We start from the raw sequence: 25,849 nt of genomic DNA on the forward strand, positions 1-25,849 counted from the left end.
TCTATCGCGTTCCGTTTTCACTACACAATTCGTCATGCAAAACCTTTGCCAGACACATACCGGTGCCATTTTTCGCAACACGCATTCTGGGTACGATTCCTGTGCTTGGAAAAAGTCTTATCAATCGAACGCCGCCTGTTCGAGACCCTGCACATACCGAAACGAGCCCGGACCGGAGAATGGAGCATGAACTGTGCCAACGAGCCCTCGACACTCTCAAGCACTGGTAGAAAGCATCAGCTAGAAAGTGAAAAACATCCGGTCCGGTGGGGGGCCGTCACCTGAAACCGTTGAGGTAGTGTTTTGCTACTCAACGGACGTACGTACGTGCGGGCTGATAAGCCAAATATAAGCTGACCCGGGAAGAAGTGAAATGTTGGCCGGTTCCATGTGCAAAGTAAACAACATGCTCTTACTTCTCACAACAACAAAAAAATGGGACTCGTCAACAGAAAGCATAATATAAACATGTACATTTTAAGTTTCGTCTAGAGTTCGACGACTTGGTTTTGTCGTTGGTTGAACTCTGTCTGGTCGGGCAACATTGTCTGGCTGGTGCTACCGTAGCATTAGAGAGTGCAGAGTTCATTTGCCACGATTAGCTAGAACTGGTCAACCGTTTCGAGATAGGGTACGACACGTAAGCTTGGAGAATTAAATATTCTGCATTCTTCATGTCTACTCAAGTTTATTGTACGACTTGAATTGTATTAAATGTCCATGTAATTGTCTATGGATGATTTCATTCATCCGGTGGGGTATCAAGAGTCCAATAGGCTCATCAAAGCCACATGAACGGGAAGTCTCTTTGGTTTATTGTTAGAATAAATCACTTTGATGAAGAGTCCCTTTGGACGACGAGATGTTTTTCTAGGCGAGGCCCTAAAGATGTTGAACCTTCTTTTGCAAGGAGATCTTTAAGAAGACAACTGTGTCTATGTCTTACGATTTCCATTGCTTCGCTGATGCTTTTTCCAGTTCGTATACTTTCAACGGGGCCATCCTGTGTGTTGCGTTATTTCGTATTTGGCCGATAAGTGGCTTTACACCTACCAACTCTCCGGCTTAATCTGGTCCACATCGTCAAAATAGCGTCAGAGGTGCACGATCTGTTGCGTTTGAGGTCATTCTAATTGCTGCTAGATGCGTTCAGAAGATTCCGAGGAAGTTTACTGGGATCGCCTTGAAGCACTTTCTACACGGTCCAACTGCCGCTCTTCCTCCCTATCCAGTGCGGTACCTGTGCTACCGTTTGCGAGTACGCCTACCTCTTCTAATACCATTCCATCAGGCCCCCGTCTCCCTCCCCCTCTCCCCTTATTTATGATAAAAAAGCAAACAATTACGATGAATAAATATGATAAGATTTAGCCATTATTCAGTTTTGATTTTGCAGTTTGTAAAAGAATGGGTCATATGAAAAGATTTAGAGCCTTTACATTTAAACTCGTTAGAAGCTTCGTTAGATATAAATTCACCACACGTGATCGGCACGGAATCGATCATTGGAAATATTTATTACCACGCTTCTTCCTGCACATGGTTAACGATTGTTAAGCATTCCCCGATTGGCTGACGTAGTTACGGACCAAACCTTGCAATGATTGGTACCTAAAGCCAGTACGATACGATGGGAAGCGACAGAATGTCCCTTTTTTACTTGCACGCACGCAATAAAAACATAAAAAAGCACATAAACGTGTCATGAGCGTGCACACATAATCGCAACGAAAAACTACTTCCTGTTGTTGTACGTCCTGCCGATGGGGACGCCTGGTACTGGGTGAGCCATCTTTGTTTCGCCAGCGCAATCGCAAATTTCGACCCAAATCCAGCCACGTTGTATATTATTGATTTGCGTTCGTGTTCGCAAGGAATATTCTCCAGCGATCGTTTAACGATACGCGCCCGTCATCATCGAAGAAGAAAGACGTCAGTTCTTCATGCAGCAGCAACAGCAGCAGCAGCAGGCATCAGTGCCGTGGGGGAAATCATCAACCACACATGATAAGCTGTCAAGGCCGAGCCCTCCATTTCAGACAATCGTATCCTGGTTGCGGCAAAAATGTGTGAAAAAGTATGATAATAATACTTGCTAGTTGATGAAACCGTAAAAGGATCACCATAATGTTGCGTGGTGTATGGTGATATTTCGCACATAAATTAGGTTAGACTAAGCAATGAAATGCAAGAGAATATATCTGATTTGAGGCTCTCGCAACATTGGCTATTGATTGGGAAATTGTTTTTGAAGCTTTTAGTATGTTGTACAGTGCTTGTTAGTTGCCTGCTTATGTGCACTACAGTCAATTGGCCGATTGCATTCGATTTCAGAGCACGCTAAAGTAAACAGTTTTAAAACTTCCCAATGTTTTGAATGGACTGCATCTGTAAAAAAGCGCAACGAAGCTTCCACTCTCTTTTTTACGAAATGATTTGTAGCAATCAACGACATGGCTATGATTTTGATGAATAGCTTTTTTTTTCAGCACCAAAAAAATCATATCAACCACTAAGAACGAGAGCATTCGATCATGTACACCACACACAAAAAAAAAAGATAATCAATCTATAAACATTCAACCTGCTGCCCCGTCAGGTTCTGATTAATTTCTTTTTCCATTCGCTTGGAGTAGAACGCAGTGTTCGAGATCTGTCCGGTATGACGGGGCGTACGTGTGTTATGCTTCCAGCTTCCATTCCCCCGGTGGCTTTACGGTCACTGCCAAGGACACCGAAGGTACATTGCTGTGTGAAGGAAACGCAAAACGTAACGAGTCAAAATATTTAGCAATCGAGCGAATGATTTTGTGGCGAGCATGCTAATGTTGAGGACGAGAATACAAATCCCATGCAGCCAGGAATAGCCAAGCACGGGTCCAAAGGCCGGCCGGGCCCGCTCATGATCGTAGAACGTGATCTAGAAGTGACTATTATGTCATGGGCTCGGGCGGATGCGGTCCAAAAAAACTGCTGCCCTGCCCTCGGTAATGGTAAAGATTACCTTCGAGGTGTGAGCAAAACGGTTCGCTAGCTGTGCTCGTGATGGTAGTGGTTGGTCCTAGGCCTAGTGATCATGCACCAACAGGAACAAACACATCTCCCAATCCCTTGCTGGGTGTGCGCGGCATCCCTTCGTTACCTGCTCGAACACCGCGCGCACACACTCTGCTGTCAAGCTGACTAATGGACATCGATCCTTATAGACGGTCCGCTGATAACAGAGACAGGGCCTCTGGGTTCTGGTTTTGAATGTTTATGCTTCCTCTGCGCCCCGTACGCCTTCCGTAAGGGACCATCCTGCCATATTATCGCGGGTCTTGTCAGGGGCAACGGATCAGTTTTTAAATAGACATCGCTCTACCGGCTGCCCAGTCAGTATACGGTTTTACGTTGCGCGTAGAACTTGTTCAGTGTACCCATGCGCCAAGAGCGCAGGAGCAGGCCCCAAACACTGGAACCCTTGTCACTGGACAGCGGCTTGTAGCGTTTTGAAAGGATTTCCACCATCTCCGATATGTGGGATTGATGTGATGTCTGTGTGTGATCGTCTACTGTGCGTGTAGATATTGCGGTTTGGACGATTCTCGGTGTGCTTTGGTGTGAATCAAAGTGTTTCTGCAGAAAGTAAAGTGGTAGTTATTAAGTGTGTGCGTGGTGACCGTCCCAAACAATGCCCTCCGCTAGCAAGGACAAAATCTTTGGCCCGTGGAACCGTAGCGAAAGTACGGGCAACTTTGTGTATCTCTCGAACAACAATACTGCTGATAGCTTGGCGAAAATGTTTTCCCGCACGGCTCCGTCGAGTCCACGATGGACACCGTACGGTTCGCGACACAACTCACCACCGATGCCGAGCTCACCGCTATCTTCCTCTCCACCGTCGACATTGCGCCGCAACTACTCGAGCACCTTCACGCTCATACCGGAAGATCGCGAGCTGGAAACGGTGCAACCGACACAACCTGCGACGCCCCCGACTCCGGCCACGTCGGCCGCAACCGACTCGCCGCGTGTGTCTAGTGGGCGTATCCTGCTACGATTGGTGCTCTGGTGGCCACTGCTACTAATTGCCGTCGCCCAGCGTCTTCTTGGATGTTGCATGCAACTTGCCTGGAAACCGTTCTTGATGGCAGCCCCAGCCTTCTGGCTGTCTGCTTGTCTATGGATGTTCTGGAAGTTGATTGCACTGCCTTTGGCAGGTTTAAAATGGGCCCTAGTCGCGCTACACACCCCGGCACATGAACGCAACCGTCGCAAGCGCACGATCCTCATCAGCTGTGGCAGTACGATACAAACTCTCCATCTGGCCCGCAATTTCTACAAGTCTGGAGCGCGTGTGGTTGTGTTTGAGTTCGAAGGCTTGTTTGCGCTCGCACGCTTCTCCACCGCCGTCAGCAAGTTTTACGCCATTCAACGCCCAACGCCGGAAACGGCAGGCGAGTATATAGCGGCACTGTGTGAGATTGTGGAAAAGGAACAGCCAACCCACTACATACCGGTGTGTGCTACCAGCCCAGCACATTATGATGCTCTGGCCAAACCTCACCTGGAACTGCGTGGATGTTCCAGCTTCATCCCAGGTGCCCAAGAAACGTCGGTTCTGGACGACATCCTGCAGGTGATGCGTAAGTGCCAAGCGAACGAAATACTGCTTCCGCCGCATCAGATCGTATCGTCCAAGGAGGAACTGCACCGACTGTACGATGGTGGTTGGTTGACCGGCTTTCGGAACGTGATGGTTGCGTCCGGTGCACTCGGGCTGCTGGAACGTAGCAAGTACGTGCTACCGGCCAATCGGCGCGACTTGCGCCTTAACTACGAAGTGAGCGAAGCGCAGAAGTGGGTCGTCATACGGGATGTGATCGGTTCGCACTACGTCACCTGTACTACGGTGAAGGATTCGGCCGTAATTGCGAACGTCACGTGTGCTATTCAGGCGGACACGCGCAGCCTGGTGCCGGAAGAAAACGCAGACATCGATCGATGGTTGCAGGAATTTTTCCGCCGCATACGGTTGCAGCGCCCCATCAACGGTCACATTAGCTTCCGGCTGGTAAAGTGCCAGTGCAGCGGACAGATATTGCCTCTTGGAATTCGTGTTGGTGTGTCGCTGCCGTACATCTGCTACACTGGAGTACATTCTCGCGTACTCTGCAAACCCTGTCCACACTTTAGCCGTCAAAATTCGGGACCACTGGTACAGGAAGGTGGACGCTATTGGATCCACGAGACGGTGCTGAATGCACTGCGAAGGCCGAGTGTGGATGCGGTGCAGCACCTGATCGGTACCGTGATCGATCAACGGGAAGCACTGTTCGTCTATTGGGATCCGTTGCCGTACTGTGCGTACTATCACTTCCAGCTTCCATTCAATTCAGTGAAACGGTTCCTGCACAAACGGCAAGCTTCCCGTACGTCTGTACCTGCGATGGCCGCACCGGTTCAGTGATTGTTGAACCATTTCCCAGTGGGTGATATGACCCTAATCCGGATACTTTAAACTCGTCGAAGCATGCGCATTCCCAGCGATTCAAACATTCGTACGATCACGCTGGGTAACACGTGTTCGTGCAACTGCTGCTCGGCGAGGGAACAACAGGTCGAACGAAAAAATCAAAACATCCTTCGTGCGCGGCGTCGGCGGCGGCGGCCAATCGAACCGGAACTCCGATGGGGCAGCACCAGCAAAAGTGATTACAACCAATGCACATAAGCCAAGAGGAGAGAGAATCAATAGACTTTGATCACATAGTGCGGTGGGATGGTGGATGCTGGCACGACCGGTAACACGCGGTTCCGCGTGAACGCTGTGTTGCACACAGGAAAGCGTGATAGGTTAGAGAGACACACAAGGCTAACGATAAGTTTTTTTTTCGTTTTTTGGAAGGATAGGACAGGGTTAGGTTGGGAGGTGTGTGTGTGTGTGTGTTATTTTACCATACTTTGCATACTTAAAAAAACGCTCAACCGCTTTTCGCGAAACAGGGACACACGATCCGATCTATACCGCAGTAAATGTGCCAACCACAAAACATTCGTCCTGTTGCTGGGCAACTGGAGTGAGACAAGCTCTGGATGTAATGCACTTTCAAGTATGAAAAGCAGAGCTTCAATGGGGGAAAAAACGTAGCCTGCTGTTCGTTCGGGGCGCTTCTTATCGCAGGGCTGGAAGGCGGGTTACCGGCACCGGGGGGTTCATAGGTTAGAAAAAGATTGTTTCCTTTCCGACGATGACCACCACCGTTTTGGATTGATTTTGTTTTTATGTGTATGTGTTTGTGTGTGTGTTTTATACAATTATTCTACCATCCTCACCTTCACCTGACATGAGGGGAATGCGTGGGCTGCAATGTAGGCCGTTATCGGCCCTGGTTTTAATAGGTTAGAATGGTGGTGTACACTTTAAAGGTTACGAATGTAAGGCATGTGCTCTAGTGTGTAAACCAATCAGCAAACCGATGTAAATGTACATATAGAATTGAGATGAAAATGAACAACTCTCTGGAGCTCCTTCTATAAAACGAAGCGATAAGAGTATAAAGTACGGAATATGTCTTTTTTTCTTTTTTTTGTCGGTTCCATTTTGCTTCTTTGTTTGTTTTCTAGAATGATATCGGGAAAAAAGCTTCGTTCGGTTGGCTGTTACAACGACGCACCAACTCAGCTGTCCATCATTCCCCATCAGCCAATCGTTCAAACAACGTTCTGACACCCGAGGTGGGTCAATGATCGTGAGAAGTGGTCGTGCGTCACAGGAAAGGTGCCATGAGGGAATGCAATCTGAACGAAATTAAAGAAGAAACAGCATTGGGGTGATATATCACAGGTCAATTTCAAGCGGGATTCACATCGAAACCGTACCATTCGCTTTGACATGTTTCACATTGTTTATATTTGGCTATTTACAACAGCTAGCGTTCGTACGCTTAATGTGGCCAATTGTTGCTTAGCTTTTCTTTGTCGCTCTCTTGGTTTTAGCTAAAAAAAAGGTACAAATTTAGATTAATACATTTACACACTCAACATAATTGATCGCACAAAGTAAGCACATATACATATACACTTTCGCACTTCTTCTCTCTACTAGCCCACCCCCTACAATTTTTAATCACCCTCCCCAAGGTGAACCCTTCTAGCTCATGTGGTTAGTACACCGGCACGCCTACAATCGGCCAGCTATTTCCCGACCAACGATCTTCTCACAGTAGCTCGTCTGGTGGCGTTTCAGATCAAGTATACGATCAAACACCTTGCCACAGTAATTACACCGGCGATCCTTTTTGCGCATCTCCCGATGCACCCGGTACATGTGGTTCCGGTGCACGCTGCCGGACGAGAACGTTATCTTACAAATGCAGCACACGAACGGCCGTTCGCCCGTATGGTAGCGCATGTGATCCTCGAGCGTGCGCTTGCTCTTGAACATTCGACTAGGCTCGGTACAGATCGGGCACCGATAGCTGCGGACATTTTCGTGCACCGTCCGGATATGGTTCTGTTGTACGTATTTGGTTTTAAACTGTGCTAGGCAGATGTGACACTGAAATGGCCGCTCGACGGTGTGCACTGCCAGATGTGCCATCCATACGTCACGGGACTGAAACTTTTCACCGCATACCATGCACCGATTGTCTTCCAGCGATGCTGCTGGTGCCATGGAACCGGAGGTGGCGGCGGATTGGCGTTTCGATTGACTTCGAGTTTGGGCGCGTATCGGAGTGGCGGCTGCAGCAGCGGCCACCACTGCCAAGGCATTTGCTTGCGCGTTGAAAATGGCACTCATGCTAAACTTTGGTTCCTGTTCTTCACTTTGTTCGTGTGATGACTGCTGATGGAGCTGTTGTAGGTGCTGTTGCTGCTGCTGCTGCTGCTGCTGCTGATGTTGCTGCAAAAGTAGCTGTTGTTGATGCAATTGATGCTGCTGGTGTAGCTGCTGCAATTGTTCAAGGACATCCATCGAGACTTCGTCATGAGATTCATCAGCTGTCAGCGTACTGCTGCTGGTGCTCTCTTTGTCCGCCTGCTGTTCATGATCGTACACCACTGTATCCAGATCGGACGCTTCCTGCTTTACGATGATCACTTCCGGTTCGATGCGGGGCAAAATTTTGGACCGTATGATTTTGTCATACTCGCGGGCACGCCTGCGAAAGTTATGAAACTCCTGCATCAGCTGCAGACAGCTCTGACAGGCGGCGGACGGGAAATCCATCTCCGGTTTCAAGAGCACGCCAATGCACTCCACTATTACCGTTATCAGCTCGAGATTCAACGGTTCGCTCGTGGTGGGATGAAAGATCGGTACCAGGCTGGTTTCACGAAAGCAAAAGCGGCAATATGTGCCAGGCGTATCATTCGGTCTGGTACGGGGGAACGCGTGTGTGAGCAAGAAAGGCAATTAGGAAGGAATTTTTTTAAAAAATTGTCTTGCGCTCCAGCTTAATTTTCCTGTGCTTGGCAAACTTACACATCGTTGTAGATTGTTAAATCCATTCACTGGGTGGATTTGGCACGCACTTTTCGCCGAAAACTATTTCACAGAGACACTGTAAAGTCCAAAAAATATACAATTTTTCTGGAGTGGAACTGGATATCTCTTGCAGCAGCAGCACAACAGCGGGGCAACGGTTTGTTTACATTATACACTGACAACCATTTTTTCCTCCTTTGCTATTCTTTTCTTTCTCTACAAAAACACGTACGCAGCCAGAACGGATGCAGCCAGTTTTGCCCTTCCCAAGTAACACTTCGAGACGTATGCGTTTAGGGTGGAAGTGATCTCTTCTTGATTTTTTTTTGTGATTTTAAACGCTATGAACATGTTTTTTTATCACATAATTGACAGAAGTTTCTGTTCGCTTTATGTAGTACATTTTATTCTAAAGAAATCACAATTATTTTTATTCCGATTGATCCAATTGAATCGGTAATATTCAGCGCACCGTCCGCCCCACATGTTATTACATCAGTAACCGTTGGCAACAGATTGCAATACAAAACAATTGCGATCGCCGGCTTCTTGTGGGATGTATATTCATAATTCGTTTACTTTAAATGCAGTTTTATATCATTCATATGCTTTGGGATATGCTACGCAAAGCTACAACGTATTGTGAGCTGTATTGGATTACGATTGTTCAAACTACTAATTTGTCCAGCCAACATAATTTGCCCTGATGGCTAATGGGTTGCTCTAGTCATATACGACATTCTGAATAAGATTTTTAAGCATTAATGGGCTGATAAATGTATGGAAAACTATCTTAGCCCAACAAATACTTTTAAACAACCACAAAACACTAAACTTGTACTTACCTATTATTGTAATGTTCTCGTTCTTCTCTTGCCATTAGAAAACATGTTGCTTGAAAATTGCTGCTACATTGTGCACACTGTATATACTCTTATATACAAATTACTAATTAGCATGCGTTTAAATCACTTTTAATTGCTGCTTTACAATAACACAGAACAATTTGATCGCACATTTGGTAAAAACATCATCGTCGCAATCAGCTCAACAAAAAACTAAACTTACAAAACCTTCTATCAGATATCAACAAAAAACCCGCTGTCAGATTCGTATGCGTTTATGTGTGCGTGTGAGTGAGTGGTAAACAAACAATTACCACTGACATTTACTTGGAAACCATGTCGTTATCCAACCGGCTGTTGTGCAGATATTTTTCCTCCTCCAAGAATTCCACAAAGAATACAAGGTAATTTAAAGTAAATTAGCTTTTTTAGATAGTTTGCTTTTGATTGTCACTTACCGAAATTTTACATACGCGTGCACATCCACAGAACGAAATGGAAAAGCGTCATTGGACTGGAGGTGCATGCACAGCTGAACACCAAATCCAAACTATTTTCCGGTGCCCGTGCCACCTTTGGGGCTGCCCCAAACTCGTGTGTTGCATTGTTTGATGCTTCCATTCCCGGTACATTGCCCGTTCTGAACAAAAATGCCGTCGAGCTTGGTGTAAGGACAGCACTAGCGCTAGGATGCAACGTAAGCGCAGTATCGATGTTTGACCGTAAACACTACTTTTACGCCGATCTTCCGACCGGTTACCAGATCACACAGCAGAGAGCACCGTTAGCGCGCGGTGGTGCAATATCGTTTCCGGTGTTCGTTCCGGGTGTTACCAAGGCGCCGTACTACAAAACGGCTAGACTGCATCAGCTACAACTGGAGCAGGACAGTGGCAAATCACTGCACGATCCTGTTGAGCGGAAAAGTTTGGTTGATTTGAATCGTGCCGGAATACCGCTGATGGAGTTGGTGTTTGAGCCCGATTTAGAAACGGGTGAAGAGGCGGCAGCATTGGTGAAGGAGTTGATGCTGATCCTGACACGGTTGCAAAGCTGCACGTGCCGAATGGAAGGTAAGCGTGTGCAGTGGTGAGTGAATGGAGAAGCAGTATGGCTTTGAGCTGTCAGGGAAGAGGGTGCGTCGGTGGTGTAATGGTCAGCATAGTTGCCTTCCAAGCAGTTGATCCGGGTTCGATTCCCGGCCGACGCACGAGACTTTTTTGCTCTTTGTTGGTCCCTTTTTTGTGATTTCTTTTACGTAGAAAGCACAACACGTTTAGTTATTTTTTTATTTTTCATTATAAAACTTGAAAACAAATTATAATTCGAAAATCGTAGTGATTCAGTACAGCAAAAGTGTTGACATGAATGATATGCTTCAAATTACTAGGACGTGAAAATGTAAAAAATGATGATATTTTCTATTTTTGTTATATGTAAGTTAAATATTTTGACATACTTTTCTCGAAAAGGGCAACGGTATTTATAGTGCGTGAGAGCCAAGGTTACCAAGCATCTCGATAGCCGTGATCGTCTAGTGGTTAGGACCCTACGTTGTGGCCGTAGTAACCCAGGTTCGAATCCTGGTCACGGCAGTGTCGCACATCGCACACTGTCACGGAAGAGATGTGAGGGAGAAATTTTTTGGCACAACCGGTAGTCGAACACATCAAGATGGTTTAATTAAATATTAACCATTTTATTTTATTCTTCCTCTTTTCTCCCCAGACGGTGCCCTGCGTGTAGATGCAAACATATCAGTGCATTTAGAAAATACACCTTTCGGCACACGAACGGAAGTGAAAAACATCGGCTCGGTACGTGCTGTTGCCCAGGCCGTGGATTACGAAATACAACGGCAAATTGATGTACTAGATAACGGTGGAACAATACACAACGAAACACGGGCCTGGGATTCAGCTGCCAGGAGCACGATAGCGATGCGAGACAAAGAGGTGGTGCAGGACTATCGGTTCATGCCGGAACCGAATCTACCTCCATTACATTTGAAGCTGCAGGAAGCTGAAAGAGCCGACGGGGAGGGCCAGGAATCAGATGTGATAGATGTTCCGAAGTTAGGACAAACCATTCCCGAATTGCCAGAGCAAACACGCCAAAGAATTATCGAAATGCATCAGCTAACAAACACGATTGCAATAACGCTGGTGGTATGCATTGTTTAGCGATTTATTCTCCTTCGATGCTGAAGGTTAATTATTTTTTTTTCCTTTTTAGAATGACATCCCGCTTTACGAACACTTCCGCTCTATTGCCGAAGGATCAAACGAGAAAGAGCAGGATAGTCGCCGTCCTGCGAAGCTGGTAGCTAATTTTCTGATCAATGAGCTGCTTACGATTTTAAACCGTAATAAGCTTGCTACGGAAGACTGTCACGTAACGTCCGCCCAGCTCGGAACCATCGTAGATATGCTGCACGACAGTCAACTGAACGTACAGTACGCTCGTCGTGTGCTACAAGAACTGCTGGAAGCATCGTCTACCGAACGTGTGAAGCTATGTCCGCGGGAAATTGTTACCAGAAATGGTTGGTTGTTGATAACGGATGAGGCACAAATTAGACGCTACTGTGAGGAGGTAATTAAAAGCAATCCAAAGCTGGTTGAAAAGTATCGTAAAGGAAAGGAGAAAAAGTTGTACGCGCTGGCGGGTGAGATGGCAAAGGCAAGCGAGGAAAAGATTGATATGGCGCGAGCAGTGGAATTGTTGAAGAAAATGTTGCAACAAGTGACGTAAAGAACGGTTAGCGGTTGGTTGTAACCAGAAGTATGTGTATGACTTTTTTCAAGGTAAAAGTGGTCCGTTTTTATGTTATTCATTCTCATTTTTGTTTCTTGCTTCAAATATCTTTTTAAAAAAGATCTCCACAACAAGTTTTAAATATTAAAGGGAAAAAGGGGGATTTTCCAAAAACTCCCGGGAAAATCTGCCAGCAGCATTGTCGTGGAAAATCAACAATATCTCGGCCATTCCTGGTCCGATCGGGGAGTTCCGCATACCATTGGATGCGTCTTTGGAACTCGTCAACGGGTGGAGGAATCGAGGAGGGATGTTTCACAAAAAGATGCGCGACCCAATGACGACATCCAACGATAAGCGGAACACTCCTGTGTCGGACCAAAACTGAGCGAGTTATCGTCGATTTTCCGTAGAAAACCCATTTCTCGTAAAATAACTGGGCATGGGGTGGAGGAATAGAGGAGGGGGTTTCCACAAAAAAGATGTGCGACCTAAAGACGCATCCAACTTCCCGATCGGATTAAAACTCAGCGAGTTATCACAGATTTTCCACACCAAAACTCCTTTTTCGTGAAATAACTGGGCAGGAGTGGAGGAATCAAGGAGGGGTATGTTGAATTAAAAGATACTCCAAGACGCATCCAACGGTAAGCGGAACGTTCCGATCGGACTAGGAATGACCGAGTTACCGTCGATTTTCCACGGGAATGCTGCTGGCAGATTTTTCCGCGAGTTTTTGCTAAACCCTCCTTTTCCCTCTAGTATGAAAAAACACGTTGTGGAGGTCTTTTTAAAAGATAATTAAAGAAAGAAACAAAAATGAGAATAAATAACATGAAATTGAAAAACAGACTTTAATTGAGTCGGAAAAATATTTTTCATGACGGAAAGAAATTTATTATATGTTGGGTTTAAAATTCCGTTTTGCTATCTCCTCGCCTCCTGTTACCCGTAAATAAAATTTTGCTGCATCTAAATCCTCTCTGTTTTGTTGCCGATTTAAATTTTATTTATAGTTCGAATTCAATTTTTAATTTCGAAATCAAATTTAAATTTGAAAATCAATAAAAAAAACATTTCAAAACGTTTTTCAAATTTGAACGTAGAAAAATATTTTCATCGCCGCAAGAAAATTATTTGATTTGCTCTTTTCAAACTTGGAAATGCTACCTCCTCACCAGGTATGCTCTCCTGTTACCTGGCATCAAATTTGGCTGCATCGAAATTTGCTTCGTTTCGCACCAATTTCCTGCCAGGAGTGACTGATAGTAACAGGAGAGCATGCATTCGAGCAGGTAGCTGGAATCGGCTGAAAATTTTCAAAATCAAATTAGAATTTTATTTTTATGAAATATTTCACTCGCTTTTTGAAAAGGCCTTTTGCTATACTTTGTTAGCATGTTTCTAAGCATTTTTGCGCCGCGAAGTATGCAACGCGCACAGCAACTAGGCGGTGTTTTTTCTACCATCTGAGAAAAAATCGATGTTTTTCTGGTAAAATGCTACCTCCTGCACTGGTATGTTCTCCTGTTACTCGAAATTGAAACTTTGGTACAAAACTGATGCTGCACTTTGCCGAATCGTAATATTTTTCTCATCGCAGAGAGAAAATATTTTTTCTACACGAAACGCAAATTGGAATGAAAAATTTCTTTCTTTATTTACATTTAGTATTAATCGTCGTATTATCATCCCTTGTTGTCCTGAAATTGAACAAATTTCTCAACTTTGTCATTGGCTGGATCATTGCGAGATCCTTATCGGCCGCCAACTCCGCCAAATAGGTTAATGACCTCCACTGCTTGACGTTGACCACAAACATAATCCAGCGGAGGACAAAAACTCGAAAGAAAGAACTATTGTCATCACAGGTAATAAACAAAGAAAAATGACTCCTATAACAGTTTTGTATAATTATCTCCAGTAAAATACGATAATATTTCCTCTATATTGGTTGCGTTGGCATCCCCATCGGGCATCGGGACACTGACATAGAGATACAATCACGTCTTATTTACAAACCTTCGGTACCTTCGCTTAGAAAAAGCAACGGATCACCGTGCGTGTATCAGGAATCGCTCAGTATATCCTTCAGTATCGAGCTGGAGCTTCGCGGCGGTGCAAACCCAGGCTGCTGCTGCATCATCATCATCGCTTCCGGCACCAGAATCGGTTGCACGGCGGATGGCTGTTGTTGTGGTGGTGCCCCCGGTACTGCTGTGATCAAGTTACTTCCCGCCGTTGTGATGCCGGTTGTACCACCACCCGGCAGTTGCCGCTCATCTGTAGCACCGGTTGATGGTGTGATGTTGGTTGCAGGTGACGTGACTATGTTCAGTAGACTAGAGCTTGCGGTGGCACGTGGAGCCGATTCCTTCTCCAGGAATTTCACAAACGCCTCGGTAAGGGATTCCTTATTGTAGTCCTTACCTCCTGCACCACCACTTCCACCCGCCTCACCACCACTTCCGCCCAGGATACTGTTCAGCCATCCGCCACTACCGACCTGTCCCTTGTGGTGTAGCCCCACCTTGGTACATTCGGCCTGGTCCATCGTCAGCACGGACGAGATCAGCTTCATGATTTGCTGCTTGTCCGATGGGTTCGGTGCTACCGCGTACCCGATGATCAGATTTTTCACCAGCGTCTTTTCCACCTTGTCCGCCTGGCTTGATTCCGTTTCGTGCAGGCGGTTCTCCAGTGCTGCGTACCGCTCGTCTCGCTTGGTTACTGGAAAATGGGTGAAACCGGGTGGTAAAAAAGAAACGGGGGAAAAGAGAAGGAAAATCGTAACGAAGGGCATTAAAATTTTGAGGCAAGATTGTAATTTTTATTGAGAAGGAATAGGAAATAGTATTTAAGCAAAAAACTCGTTGATTTTTGAGGCCCACTTTATAATTGTAGATTCGTGGTTACGAAAGGCAGTTTACACATGCACACATGCGCGGCCAGGTTATGCTCGGGGTCGTTTGTGATGCGTATGCCGACGGAGAGAGTATAACACAAGTACTGATAGTTAACCGGAGCCAGTCTAACAGCTTGTTCCGGGGTTTTAAATCACACCAGTACCTGATGTAATACTCACCCCGGCGGAACCTTTTTTACGATTGATTTGTTTCATCGTTCCATGCTTAGTAAGATTGGTAAGGCACGCACAGAAACACGCATTTTCCTATGATCGATCTTCCGAAACACTTTTAGGTACGATCGCGTGAGCTTTATCGAGCGATATTCACTTGCAGGAGAGTTGTGAGAAGGAATGCAATTTTTAATGAGAATCTAACCATTGAACTAATACAGCAGAACTCCTTTTCGATCTATCTAAGGACATTAATGATCGCACACATGCAAAATAACCAATAAATCACAGCACATAGCTCTTTTTTGGGCATTCTCCCGTCACAAAAGTATTAAACTGAGAGAAACAAATTTAAAACGAACCCAAAATCATCTAAAAACAAGTAAATCAAGTAAACAAGTAAATAATAAATCTAAAATGAAGTGAACGCACAATGCAGCAGCAGCAAAAAAAAAAATGAACACACAAAAACACACGCAAAAACAGCACAGTAAACAGCAAAAAAAAAACATCGAAACACAAGCAATCAAACACAGTATATACACGAACACAGCAATTACAGCGGGCAACGGAGAGGCGAGAAAGGATGGTATGGTGTGCGGAGCATGGACGGGGTAATCCCAATCTGTAATGTGTGTTTTCGGTGGACCGCAATTAGCCGATAGGGGGGGTTGAATGGGGCCCACACTGCCAACAGTGACACACTATTACAATTTGAGATTGCCGCCCATCCACGCCAAATACGACGGCCGGGTTTCTTGTAACGGAAATCTGCAAAACTTTTTGCTAAATGTTGGGCAGTTAATTCTTGACAAATGTTACGCCGATCTTATGTTTTGCTCCTACTTTCATGCTCGACCGTGTTCTAATTTGAAATTAGAAGGGATAAATTTAAATTTAAGCTAGACGAAAACACACCAATAATGAGTCCTAAACTTTAATAGGATAACCAGAGAACTAAACGGACTCTCTATGTGACTTATTTGAAATAAGGAATGTGTGATTAAGAAATGAATAATTTTTAAATTTTTCTCGCGCGTTTCTGTTTCCCAAAGAGCCACATCTTGATGATCTTATTACAATTACTTCGACTTTCGCAATAATCTTCTCAAGTCTAATAGGAGAATTTCAGATTCTATCCACTCAGATTACTGATGTACTGTTTTTAGAACTCTTTGGTGATTCGACTTGCAGATAGTTTTTTTCCGATTCGATTGGGAATTGTTATAACTAAACAAACTCCGAAGCAGTTAATGTTCGCCAAAGAGGGTTGAATGATTCTTTTGTTATTAACTCGAATTGCCGAGAGTCTTTAAAGCTCTTTTGGGCGTCGTTAAAATCACTCTGAAGGAGTTGAAAGTTACCAGAAAGATTCGAATCACAAAGAAGTTTTAAAAGCTCATAAAGCAAACATAATTGTAATGCCTCTCTACGATTCAAATTCATTGGCGACTATCAACTGCTTCAGTGTGAGTTTTATTTAGATTTATAACAAATCTCAAAATAGTTGTTTAATTCCTTCCTAAATTAATTCCTTGAAAAGAGTAGTTATACTAATCGTTGGTTGTAAGATTACGATGGCCAACCAAGGCTTCATTATTATCGGGACGGGCGTTAGAGCATCGGCCAAATGGTAAATTATATGTTGTTGATCGATCAGCAACTTGCAACTGACTTCAGCAGTGAGCATAACAATTTTTTAAGCAAGTTTCCAACGAAAAATATTCTGTATTCAAAACGGACTAACTACTTATGTGAAATGCTCAGAAAGAGCCTACAAAACGCCAATAGGATTCGGGATAGTGTGGTAATATTTTTTGTAGAATGCTTCTTGAATGTATGATCTCGTCACCGTCCAAAGATATAGTCCAAAGTCTATATTTTGAATATCCATGCTCAGCAACTAGTTCCTTTGAAGATTTTTTTTGAAGAAAGTTCAACTAAAGCCAGAAATGCTTACTAAGCTACTACAGAAATGATGATTTTGGTGTGTTTATCAAATTAAAAAATAGTTATGTAAAACAACATCTCAAGATGTCCAATTTTAGTTAGATTCGCCTGTCAATTTGTTTAGTTGCCAACAGAACATTCAGGCCGGGGTGTCAAATTTATTGCAGAATGCTTCTCGATTGTTTAGTTTAAGTTATAAAAAGTAAGTCTAATTTTAAAGACATTTTATAATGTAGATAATTGGAAGACCTTTTGAATATCCACGAATATGAGAATAATTTAAACGAATAGCAGTTTAAGCTCAAATTTTAAGAAGTCCCGTCTTAGTTGAACTCCACTGTCCAGGAAGAAAAATTCCTCCATATAGAGGAGTCATGCATCCGGTGAGCTAACCACACAGATCAGTAAACCTTACAAATATTTCACAATTACAAAACAATAGCTGAGTCTACGATAAGAGGCTTTACACTCAAAAAAATACACTAATCTACTGACAGCGTTCAACAAAAGCGAGGGTAGGATTAAGTAAACAATAGTAGTCACCAGCTAAGCAAGTCTGCCAGCTGCTGGTGAACACGTCACGGTGAAACATATAATTTAATCTCTGAGTCACATTGGAAACACAGCAAACGGCGTGTCCATACTTACTAACGCGTACACGTGCGAAGTTAACCGAACTTTGGTCCGATCGTAGTGCAAGAGAGGTGCCACATTTAGCGAATAAGCGCGTGCATATTAAGTGCAAAATACTTATACTCTACCAATAACCACAAACACGCAATGAACGAAAAACCATGATATGGGAAGGGGTGATAGGAGCGTACAAGCAAACATTTTTCTGTTAATATAAACTTCACTGCGGCTCAATCGTCAATCACCGCTTCACTCAACACTGGCTGGATTAGTTTCGCTTTTCTTGTGATGTGAATTATTAGTTTGCAGCGCAAAAGGGATGATGCAAATAAAAAGGTTGGTTGGTGATCGTGCTTTCTGCTGTGTTCTCGTTTCGTTTTTTTATAAGTCCGGCGAATTGGATGATGTGTCTCGCTTTAGATTGCTTTTATTTTTGTCTGCGCTGCTCTTTGCCAAACTGTCGACCGGAAAGTGGATATCAGCTGAAATCCCGGGATGCACGAAGTAGGGATAGCCTAGAATTACCAGCTGATATTTACCTTTCGATCGAACGCGAAACAGATGATGTGGATTGTGCGAGAGAAGGTAGTAGTGTCCTTGGCGCGTGCGTGTTCGGCTGTGTAGTGTTTTTTTTGTATTGTAGGCATATTACCCGCAATTGTACGCATGCACGGAAATGATCCGTCGCTTTACTTTTTGCACGATGAAGACACACACCACTGCTGTTCATGTTATGAAACATTAAGAAAGGTTTGGGGGAAATTTTGTCTCACACAGTAATATCGCCGAAATGCAGCACTAACCTTCAACATTACTAACATTCAAAAAGGAATTGTGTCTTCATGGTACAGCTAGAAAAGAGCCCAGAAAGCATTGGCGAGGTACGTAAATTCCTTATGTATCTTGTGTATAATTGTTTAAATTTTTAGTTAAGAATCGGTTAGAAGCGATACTAGAGTTAAGGTTAGTGATGTTACTACCGGACAAACTGTGTCTCTTGTTAGGAAGTAGCACTCAAATGTTAGGATGTAAAAAAGAATTATTAGATAAAAATAATCATCAATGAGCTTTAAAAAAAACGCGCGAAACCGATAGCCCATGAAGCGGCAGCAGCAGTGCCGCCACGTTATCGTAGGCGTTATCGTATAGTGTCGTGCGAAGTTTTATCACCGATACCCATTACCCGATTATTGGATTACGAGTTAATTAATTGACCGACTGGCTGACTGATAAACATGACCAGCAACGGCGTCATTACTACTACTTACATTCCGCTTTTAGCGATGCGACCGTCACTTGCGATATTTCCAGCTGGTCCGAAATGCGAGCCGCTGCCAGCAGACCCGTCTTCGCATCGGTCAACTGTTGCTGGACCTGCTTCAACATATCCTTCAGTCCATCTTCCCGGACGCGCGATTGTTCCAGCTCGTTGCGAATGCTGCTCGTGGCCAGCTCAATATCTCGCTCACGATCTAAAAAAGGAAGGACAAGCATTAACAGTAGTACGCCGAGGAGAGTGCACGGTGTCACATTACTTACTCATCTGGAACTGTTCTAGCGCGCACTGCAGATTGGTAAGGGCGGCCTGATTCTTCTGATCCCGATCATCCGCCGCACTTAGCCGTGCGCCTAGTTCATCACGTTGCTGCAGCAACAGCTGGTACTGTGCTTGCAGTGTTTCCGCCTGCTGATTGGCCCGAATGCTAGCGGACGTTAGTGCATTGGTGGATTGTTTCACCTCACGCTCAAGCGATGCCAACTGTTGGCGCGTTTCGTCGTAGCGTCGCTGCAGTTCGACCGTTTCCTGCGTGTGTGCTTCCTCAATCTCCAGCAGATGCTGACGCAGACGCTCCAGATCACGCTGCAAACCATCGCGCTGTTCCACCAGCTCTTGCTTCTGCTGCAGCGCCATCCGTTGGTTGTTTTGCTCGGTCATTAAATTGGCCGTAAGGATGTCGGACTTTTCGCGCAAAAACTGTATCTGATCGGTAAGTCGCTCGTAGTCCTGGAGCTTCTCACGCAATGATGGACAGTCGGTGCAAGATGGTGGAGCGCGTTCATGTTCCGCTTCCAGCAATTGATTTAATCGCTGTATCTCGGCATGATATTGGACGCTTTCGTTGTGCTTTGTCGTCACCAGCTGTACGAGGTTTTCCTTTTGCTGCGTTAGGCTTTCCAATGCTTCCCGTTGCTTTTCTAACTCTGCCCGATAACGTTCATTTTCTGCACTCAACGCTTCCTGCTGCTCGGTTGCCGTCGTTAACGCGCGTGCCTGCTGTAGATCCGATTCCTTTTCCTCCAGCAGTCGCCGCATCTCCTCAACCTTTGCCTCCCAGTTGCGAATGTTATCGGACGAGGTTTGCTGTAGCTGTTGCAATTTCCGTACCAGATTGGCATGATCTTCATTGATTGTAGTCAGCTGGCTCTGCACACTCGCTAGCTCGGTACGGAGTTGCTCCGCTTCCTGGCCACCAGCTTCCCGTAACTCTTCCAACTGGCGCATTAGCTGGTCACGTTCCTGTCGTACCTCCGCGAGCGATTGATCAAGTTCCCGGAGCCGGGATTTACTCTCACTTTCAAAGCTCTCGAGCGAGGCCACCTTCATCAGCAGTTCTTCCTTCTCTTCCAACACTTCTTCCAGTTTGCGGTGCGATTCACGATACTCTTCCTCCAGTGTACGATTGAGACGGTGCGAATCTTCCAACTGTTTCTCCAGCACTACGATACTGTCCTCGGCGTTTTCGTTGATCGTTTCCAGCTTATTGCACTTTACGTTCTCCAGCTCCTCCAGCAGCCGATCGTTGTTCTTCATCAAGCTGGCACACTCTTTTTCGTACTGCATTAGGTCCGCCGTCAGCGTGTCCTTGTCGTGCTGGATGCGTGAATTTTCCGACTTAAGGAAATTGATCTCCTTCCCAGCATCGATCAGCTTCTTTTCGATTGCGGACAATTTTGCCTCTACATCGCGCGACTGCTGCAGTCGTTCGGTCAACTCCTCAGGGTTTGCAGAAATATCCAGATCGAAAAATCGTCTTATAATTTCGGCTACCCGTGGATCCGGTTCCGTTTTCGTCTGGGTAGGTTCGTTTGCCAGCCTGTCTAGCAAGGCTTGGTTTTCCTGGCGCAAAGTGGCCATTTTTTCATCGTACTCTTTTTCCTTCGATTCAAGCTGTACCGAGTTGTCGATGATGACGCTACGCAATTCATTCTGTAGCTCCCCTATTTCGCGTTCCAGCTGTCCGATGTGTTCCGACCGATCCAGTTCCGTCGTCAGCTTTTGCAAATTGTCCCTCTCCGTGCGGACCTCATCCAACGTTTGTTTAAGCTGCTCCAGCTCAGCTTGCAAATCGGCGTGCGCCTGTTTTGCGCTTTCCTCCGCTGGTACGGCCACCACAAACTCAGACACTTCAGTGTTCCGCTGGCGCAGTTCTTCGTTTTCCGCCTGCAAAGTTCGGCACATCTCGTCCGAAGTCGTCTGCACGAGTCGTTGCTCTTCGAGCTGCTTCTCGAGCGCTGCTACCGCCTCAACATTCTCGCACACAATCCGCTCCAGTTCGGCCGTTAGCTTTTCCGTTTCGGTTTTGAGCTTTTCGTTATCCTGACAGGTTTGAGCGTTCGTTTGCTCTAGCCGTTCGAAGCGTGTTTGCAGCTCCTGCAGAGTTGCTTGTGATTCAGCCACCTTCGACTTTAGTTCTGCCTCGAGCCGGCCACACTGGGCCTGCAGGTCACGCTTCCCGGCGACCAAGTTTTCCAGCACGACCTCATGCTGACGGTCGAGCTCTTCGATATTTTCGTTCAGCTCACGATTTTCGCTGCTTACCTGGCCCAGCTTCTCGTTGAGGAGGGCGTTTTCGAGCTGCTGCTTCTTGAGCTGTTGGGACTTTTCGTGCAGCTGGCGCTGGAGCCGATCGATGATTTCACTCTCGTTTGCTGGCGCTTCGAGTGGAATCGTTGTCAGCTCGGTCGGTCCGGACGAGGGCGATTCGCTGTCGTCCTTCTTCGAGGAGGACGACGTCGAAGAGATGTTGTTTTCGGGATCCCAGAACCAACTGTCCTCGAGCGTGCTGGTGACGGTCGTTGTGCCAACATGATGTTCTGGACCGAGGGTCTACAAACAAGGATACGAGAGAACGAAAGGCAAAAACTTGTTAGGAATTTTTCAAAGCTAAAATTTTGCATGTGGAGACAGAAGATCTAGAGAATCTGGAACATCTGAGGCACATGGCAAGGTGTTCTATAGTGAAAAACAATTTAAATTTAGTCATGATGTCAGATACCCATTCCTGACAGTATGACACAGCGTGCTGCTACGTGGCGTGCTACATTCCACGGCCATTTTCAGCGCGATAAGCAACATACCTCGGCGAACCACCACGCCCCCTGGGACAAACGGACGCGGGGATCGGTTACGGATTGGTTCTGTGTGGAGAACAGCTCATTGCCGCCCGATCGGAGACACACCCGTAACACAAAAAAAATCATCATCGTTTGCCGCTTATCAGCAGAGGTCTCATATTGCCTAAGTTCCGGTTCGTGTTCCGCTGACTACGCAGCTACTTTCTTCCATACTCCCTTCCCCCTTACCCGGCAATCTGCACAAACAATTCGCTCACTCGATCCTCTATCCATCCATCGATTGCTTAAACCATATCAAAAAAAAACCGCAAAACAACCCTAACCCCGATACTTAACCGGCACAACCTACCGGAACACGATGCGTCCGAAGATGCGTGCAGAAAATTGCATGTTGCAGCACGGTATGGATGACAATGATGCGCAACAAAAAACAATTGTGCATCACAGCTTGCGGATCGCGGATGTCAGGGTTGGCGATTAATGATAGCCGTACTTTTAATATGCGAAATTAAATAAACGCGCCTCCCCATCGAGCCATCGGTTCTAGAGCCTTGGCAGGTGGAATGGGAAGGAGGATGGCGTGTCTAATGGTCGACTGTACCCGGTGTACTGTTTTTCGATAAAATCACATTCTACCACATCATCCTCTCGTGCAAGGTGCACTACTGCCTTCATAAATAACTTGCGTCCCTCCTCTGTGCGTTTGTGTGTGTGTGTGTGTGTGTGTGTGTGTGTGTGTGTGTGTGTGCGTCTCCAAGCGAGCAATAGGCGCCCAATGAAATCGGTGGCAGCACATAACAATAATTGACAGTGGAAACTAACCATTCCTTTCGCAACCACTCGAACCATCCATCAATTTTTATGTACCTCGCGCACACGTGAGGGATAGAGAGGATCCTCTAACACACGATCTTCATCTTCATTCAGATTCGGGAAGGAAAATAGACATTAAAAATGCAATGCACACTGTTGCAATAAACTATGTTGCACTTTGTCACCATATAAAATGGGTAAGCTCCTGCTGCTTCAGCGATCGCACCACATGACATGCAGCACGGATCATGAAACGATCACATCAACAACAAAAAAGGCAGAAGAATTATGATGCAACACGTGTGTGTCTGTGTGTGCTGCTTGTGTTCCGCAATGCACAAGGGACAATCTGGAGGTCATATGTGTGTATGTGGACACACACTTTCGTACGTGGCTGCTGTGGGTGTTTTAAAGCTGATTATGCTATTCAAACGCGCAGCTGCTGGCTGATGTGAGAGCGTAATAGTAGTAACAGGGCTATTAACGAAGCAGAAAAAAAATAACCTAAAAGACATCCTACAGACACAATTCGTTCCGTGCTGGAAAGACCTTGACGAGAAACGTGACACACACAGCACGAACGGGTACCTCGACGTCATCTCTAGAAGTGGTATGGAATTGCTTCTGGGTTTTGTTGATGGGCAGCACCTGGCAAGCCAAGCCACCTTCGCATTACGCGACAATGAAGTTGATTTGTTTAGCAGCCAGAAAGGAAGCAAGTGTAGTTCTCGCTCCCCCCCCCACCCCACCTTACACGAAGGGATGGCAGGGAGGGTCAAAATGCAACTTCGTTAGCTCCCCTTTTCGGTCCATTGTTTGACAGGTTGTAGTATTTTTCTTTTGTTTTGTGTCAGCTCTGTGTTGCAGTACTTGCGATGTCGTCCCTTCATTTGCGGTAGGTTTAATGCGACGAACCTCCCCCCCCCCCCCTCTCATATCATGCTCTTCGGACACGTAAGTGAGCAGTCAAATTAAGCTCTTTTTTCAGTACCGTTAGCCATAATAATGATACCGGAAAAAAAGGATTCCAGCAAGCAAGATAATCATCACCGAGGTTATTCAAATATCGAAGAATTAGCTCCAGGAAAAGTGAAGCTTCCAAGGTACTCTAATGAATGTTTCATGGCTAGGATTTCGAGGAAAAAGTTAGTACAACAGAAAACTATAAACCATTCACAAATACTACGAAAGCGTGAGAAGCTGGCTGGTACGATCGGTGCATACTAATGCACCTGTTGGGAAAAGCCCAACTAGAAGTACGCAAATGATGAGTATTTCGTTGCCGGTCAGTAGAGTGCTGCTAGGCGAGGAATTAGATAAACAGTTTTGCTTCCCAATGCCATTTCTTATGCTACAGGTGCGTCATACAACTCACCATCATCAGCTGATTGTGCTGTTAGACGTAAACGATCATCTACCATAGTAGAACGATTTAACAAACAACTTCCTTTCTCTTTCGATAAATCGTGAGCCCGATCGTTCTCTCGATCTTAGCTGAAACCCCTCCGGTGGTTGATGCAGTTGATTAATGCACAGTTCCCTTCGGGTGTTGGGATTGAGTTCTTCCGAACCGCAACCAAGCACACGTGCACGTCATCGTTACGATGATTCAACACTCCAGCAATTGTGTGCATGTGTAGAAGTTTGTTTTTATTTTTAGCACTCAATTACAGAACCGTGTCATCCGACCACCGGTAGATCCACCTGGTAACCCTCGGTAAGTGAGTGAGTGTTGGTCCGTTGGTCCATTTGCCACCAGCAGCAAATGATTAGTGACACCTTTGAAGGGCAAACAATACGACTGATTTAAATCGGTGCTTGGCGGCTGAAGAACCAAGATGATCGTAATCGATGAAAAAAAATCCTCTCATAAACTTGCCAAGCGAAAGCTTGTCAGGAGAAGACAATTGAAACGAGGCCTGATTATTGAAAAAAAATGTTTTAACAAATTTATTTATGTAAATTATACAAAATTACTCGATATGCTGTGGTTGCTTTTATGTCTCATAAAACAATTGCCATCCGTTGGCCAATAAAACTGCCGCTGTGTCCTATGTGTGTTTGTTGGCGGTCAAACGCTATTTACGTCAGCGTTGGTAGATTCTTGACCTTGCCAAAGCGATACACACACACACACAGAACTGTGCACGCTAACATCGCCTCAGCACGATTATATAAGGCCATCGTCCAGTCCTTCCCTCACCGGTACCGGTCAGTACCGATTTGACCGGGTTTTACGCTCGTCGTGTCGCGAGCGTTGAAGTCTTTCGTTTTGCACTGCACAACCAGCATGCAGAAACAACAAAAAAATGCGCTTCAACCGACCGAGATGTTAAGTGTGTGTTCTCATCAATATTGCATTTTTTTGTCATTGTAGTTGTCTTCAACCATTAGACAGAATTGTTAGGAACAAAATGTATATGTGTGTGTATGTGGCGTTTTTGTAAAAAGGGAAGAAAAATTACTGTCACAAAAAAAAAAAAAAAAGATACGAATGCTGCTAAACCTTGGCGGTTTAGTCACCTATCAATGTCAACAAAGCCACATTCAAGCATACGCTCAAGCCTCGAACGATGCTCAATGAGCAGGAGCGTTAAAAACGCTCAAGGTTTAAGAGTGTGTATTAATAATGTTTTTATTTCTTCTATTAGCCAATCAATCATAATAAAAATCATTATGAGTGTTTTGTGTAGTGCGTCGTCTCCGCGTATGCTCATCACCAGCTACCAGCCACGGTACGAATCCGACTTCGAGTACAAGTGATCTTGCGGTTCGATCCGAGCGCCGAACAAAATGTCAATCATTATGCAATCGGGAAACGGGACGGGTACATTTTATGGCTATGGAAGGCCCTTTTATTTGTCACGTGGCGCAAAGATGCAAATGTGTTACGCTGGTCCGGTAAGCAGTCGGGGGAGAAAAAAAACGAACCTAACGAAGGCA

General features: G+C 45.4%; 6 protein-coding genes and 2 non-coding genes across 9 annotated transcripts in view; 5 read left to right on the plus strand and 3 right to left on the minus strand.

Annotated features, from left to right (window-relative positions):
- LOC126565188 (zinc finger protein 845-like) overlaps positions 1-25,849 on the minus strand; it is a 252,910-nt gene that overhangs the window by 96,128 nt on the left and 130,933 nt on the right. The gene's annotated exons all lie outside the window — the stretch shown is intronic.
- Positions 1-25,849, plus strand: part of LOC126557700 (T-complex protein 1 subunit zeta) — a 315,666-nt gene that overhangs the window by 90,572 nt on the left and 199,245 nt on the right. The gene's annotated exons all lie outside the window — the stretch shown is intronic.
- LOC126557505 (uncharacterized) lies at positions 3,653-5,452 on the plus strand. Its single transcript, XM_050213301.1, has one exon. It carries the CDS (start codon positions 3,674-3,676, stop codon positions 5,450-5,452), a length of 1,779 nt encoding a protein of 592 aa, XP_050069258.1. The 5' UTR covers positions 3,653-3,673.
- On the minus strand, positions 7,166-8,724 carry LOC126558186 (zinc finger protein 235-like). The gene is made up of 2 exons (XM_050214151.1): positions 8,471-8,724; positions 7,166-8,363 (listed from the first exon to the last, which is right to left on the minus strand). The coding sequence occupies exons 1-2, from the start codon at positions 8,494-8,496 to the stop codon at positions 7,166-7,168; spliced, it is 1,224 nt and encodes a 407-aa protein (XP_050070108.1). The 5' UTR covers positions 8,497-8,724.
- LOC126557687 (glutamyl-tRNA(Gln) amidotransferase subunit B, mitochondrial) lies at positions 9,655-12,080 on the plus strand. The gene is made up of 4 exons (XM_050213544.1): positions 9,655-9,722; positions 9,808-10,391; positions 11,047-11,486; positions 11,554-12,080. The coding sequence occupies exons 1-4, from the start codon at positions 9,655-9,657 to the stop codon at positions 12,070-12,072; spliced, it is 1,611 nt and encodes a 536-aa protein (XP_050069501.1). The 3' UTR covers positions 12,073-12,080.
- Trnag-ucc (transfer RNA glycine (anticodon UCC)) lies at positions 10,457-10,528 on the plus strand. The gene has a single exon. It is a non-coding gene; the product is annotated as a tRNA-Gly (tRNA).
- Positions 10,842-10,913, plus strand: Trnah-gug (transfer RNA histidin (anticodon GUG)). Its single transcript has one exon. It is a non-coding gene; the product is annotated as a tRNA-His (tRNA).
- LOC126559672 (thyroid receptor-interacting protein 11) overlaps positions 14,106-25,849 on the minus strand; it is a 35,152-nt gene continuing 23,408 nt past the window's right edge. The window contains exons 3-5 of the mRNA XM_050215842.1: positions 19,277-21,845; positions 19,006-19,209; positions 14,106-14,805 (exon numbers count right to left, since the gene is read on the minus strand). Of these exons, the coding sequence (XP_050071799.1) occupies positions 14,144-14,805; positions 19,006-19,209; positions 19,277-21,845 (3,435 nt within the window). The 3' untranslated portion in view covers positions 14,106-14,143. The remainder of the gene's footprint in view (positions 14,806-19,005; positions 19,210-19,276; positions 21,846-25,849) is intronic.

Source organism: Anopheles maculipalpis, chromosome 2RL, assembly GCF_943734695.1.
Source record: "Anopheles maculipalpis chromosome 2RL, idAnoMacuDA_375_x, whole genome shotgun sequence".
Taxonomy (NCBI): domain Eukaryota; kingdom Metazoa; phylum Arthropoda; class Insecta; order Diptera; family Culicidae; genus Anopheles; species Anopheles maculipalpis.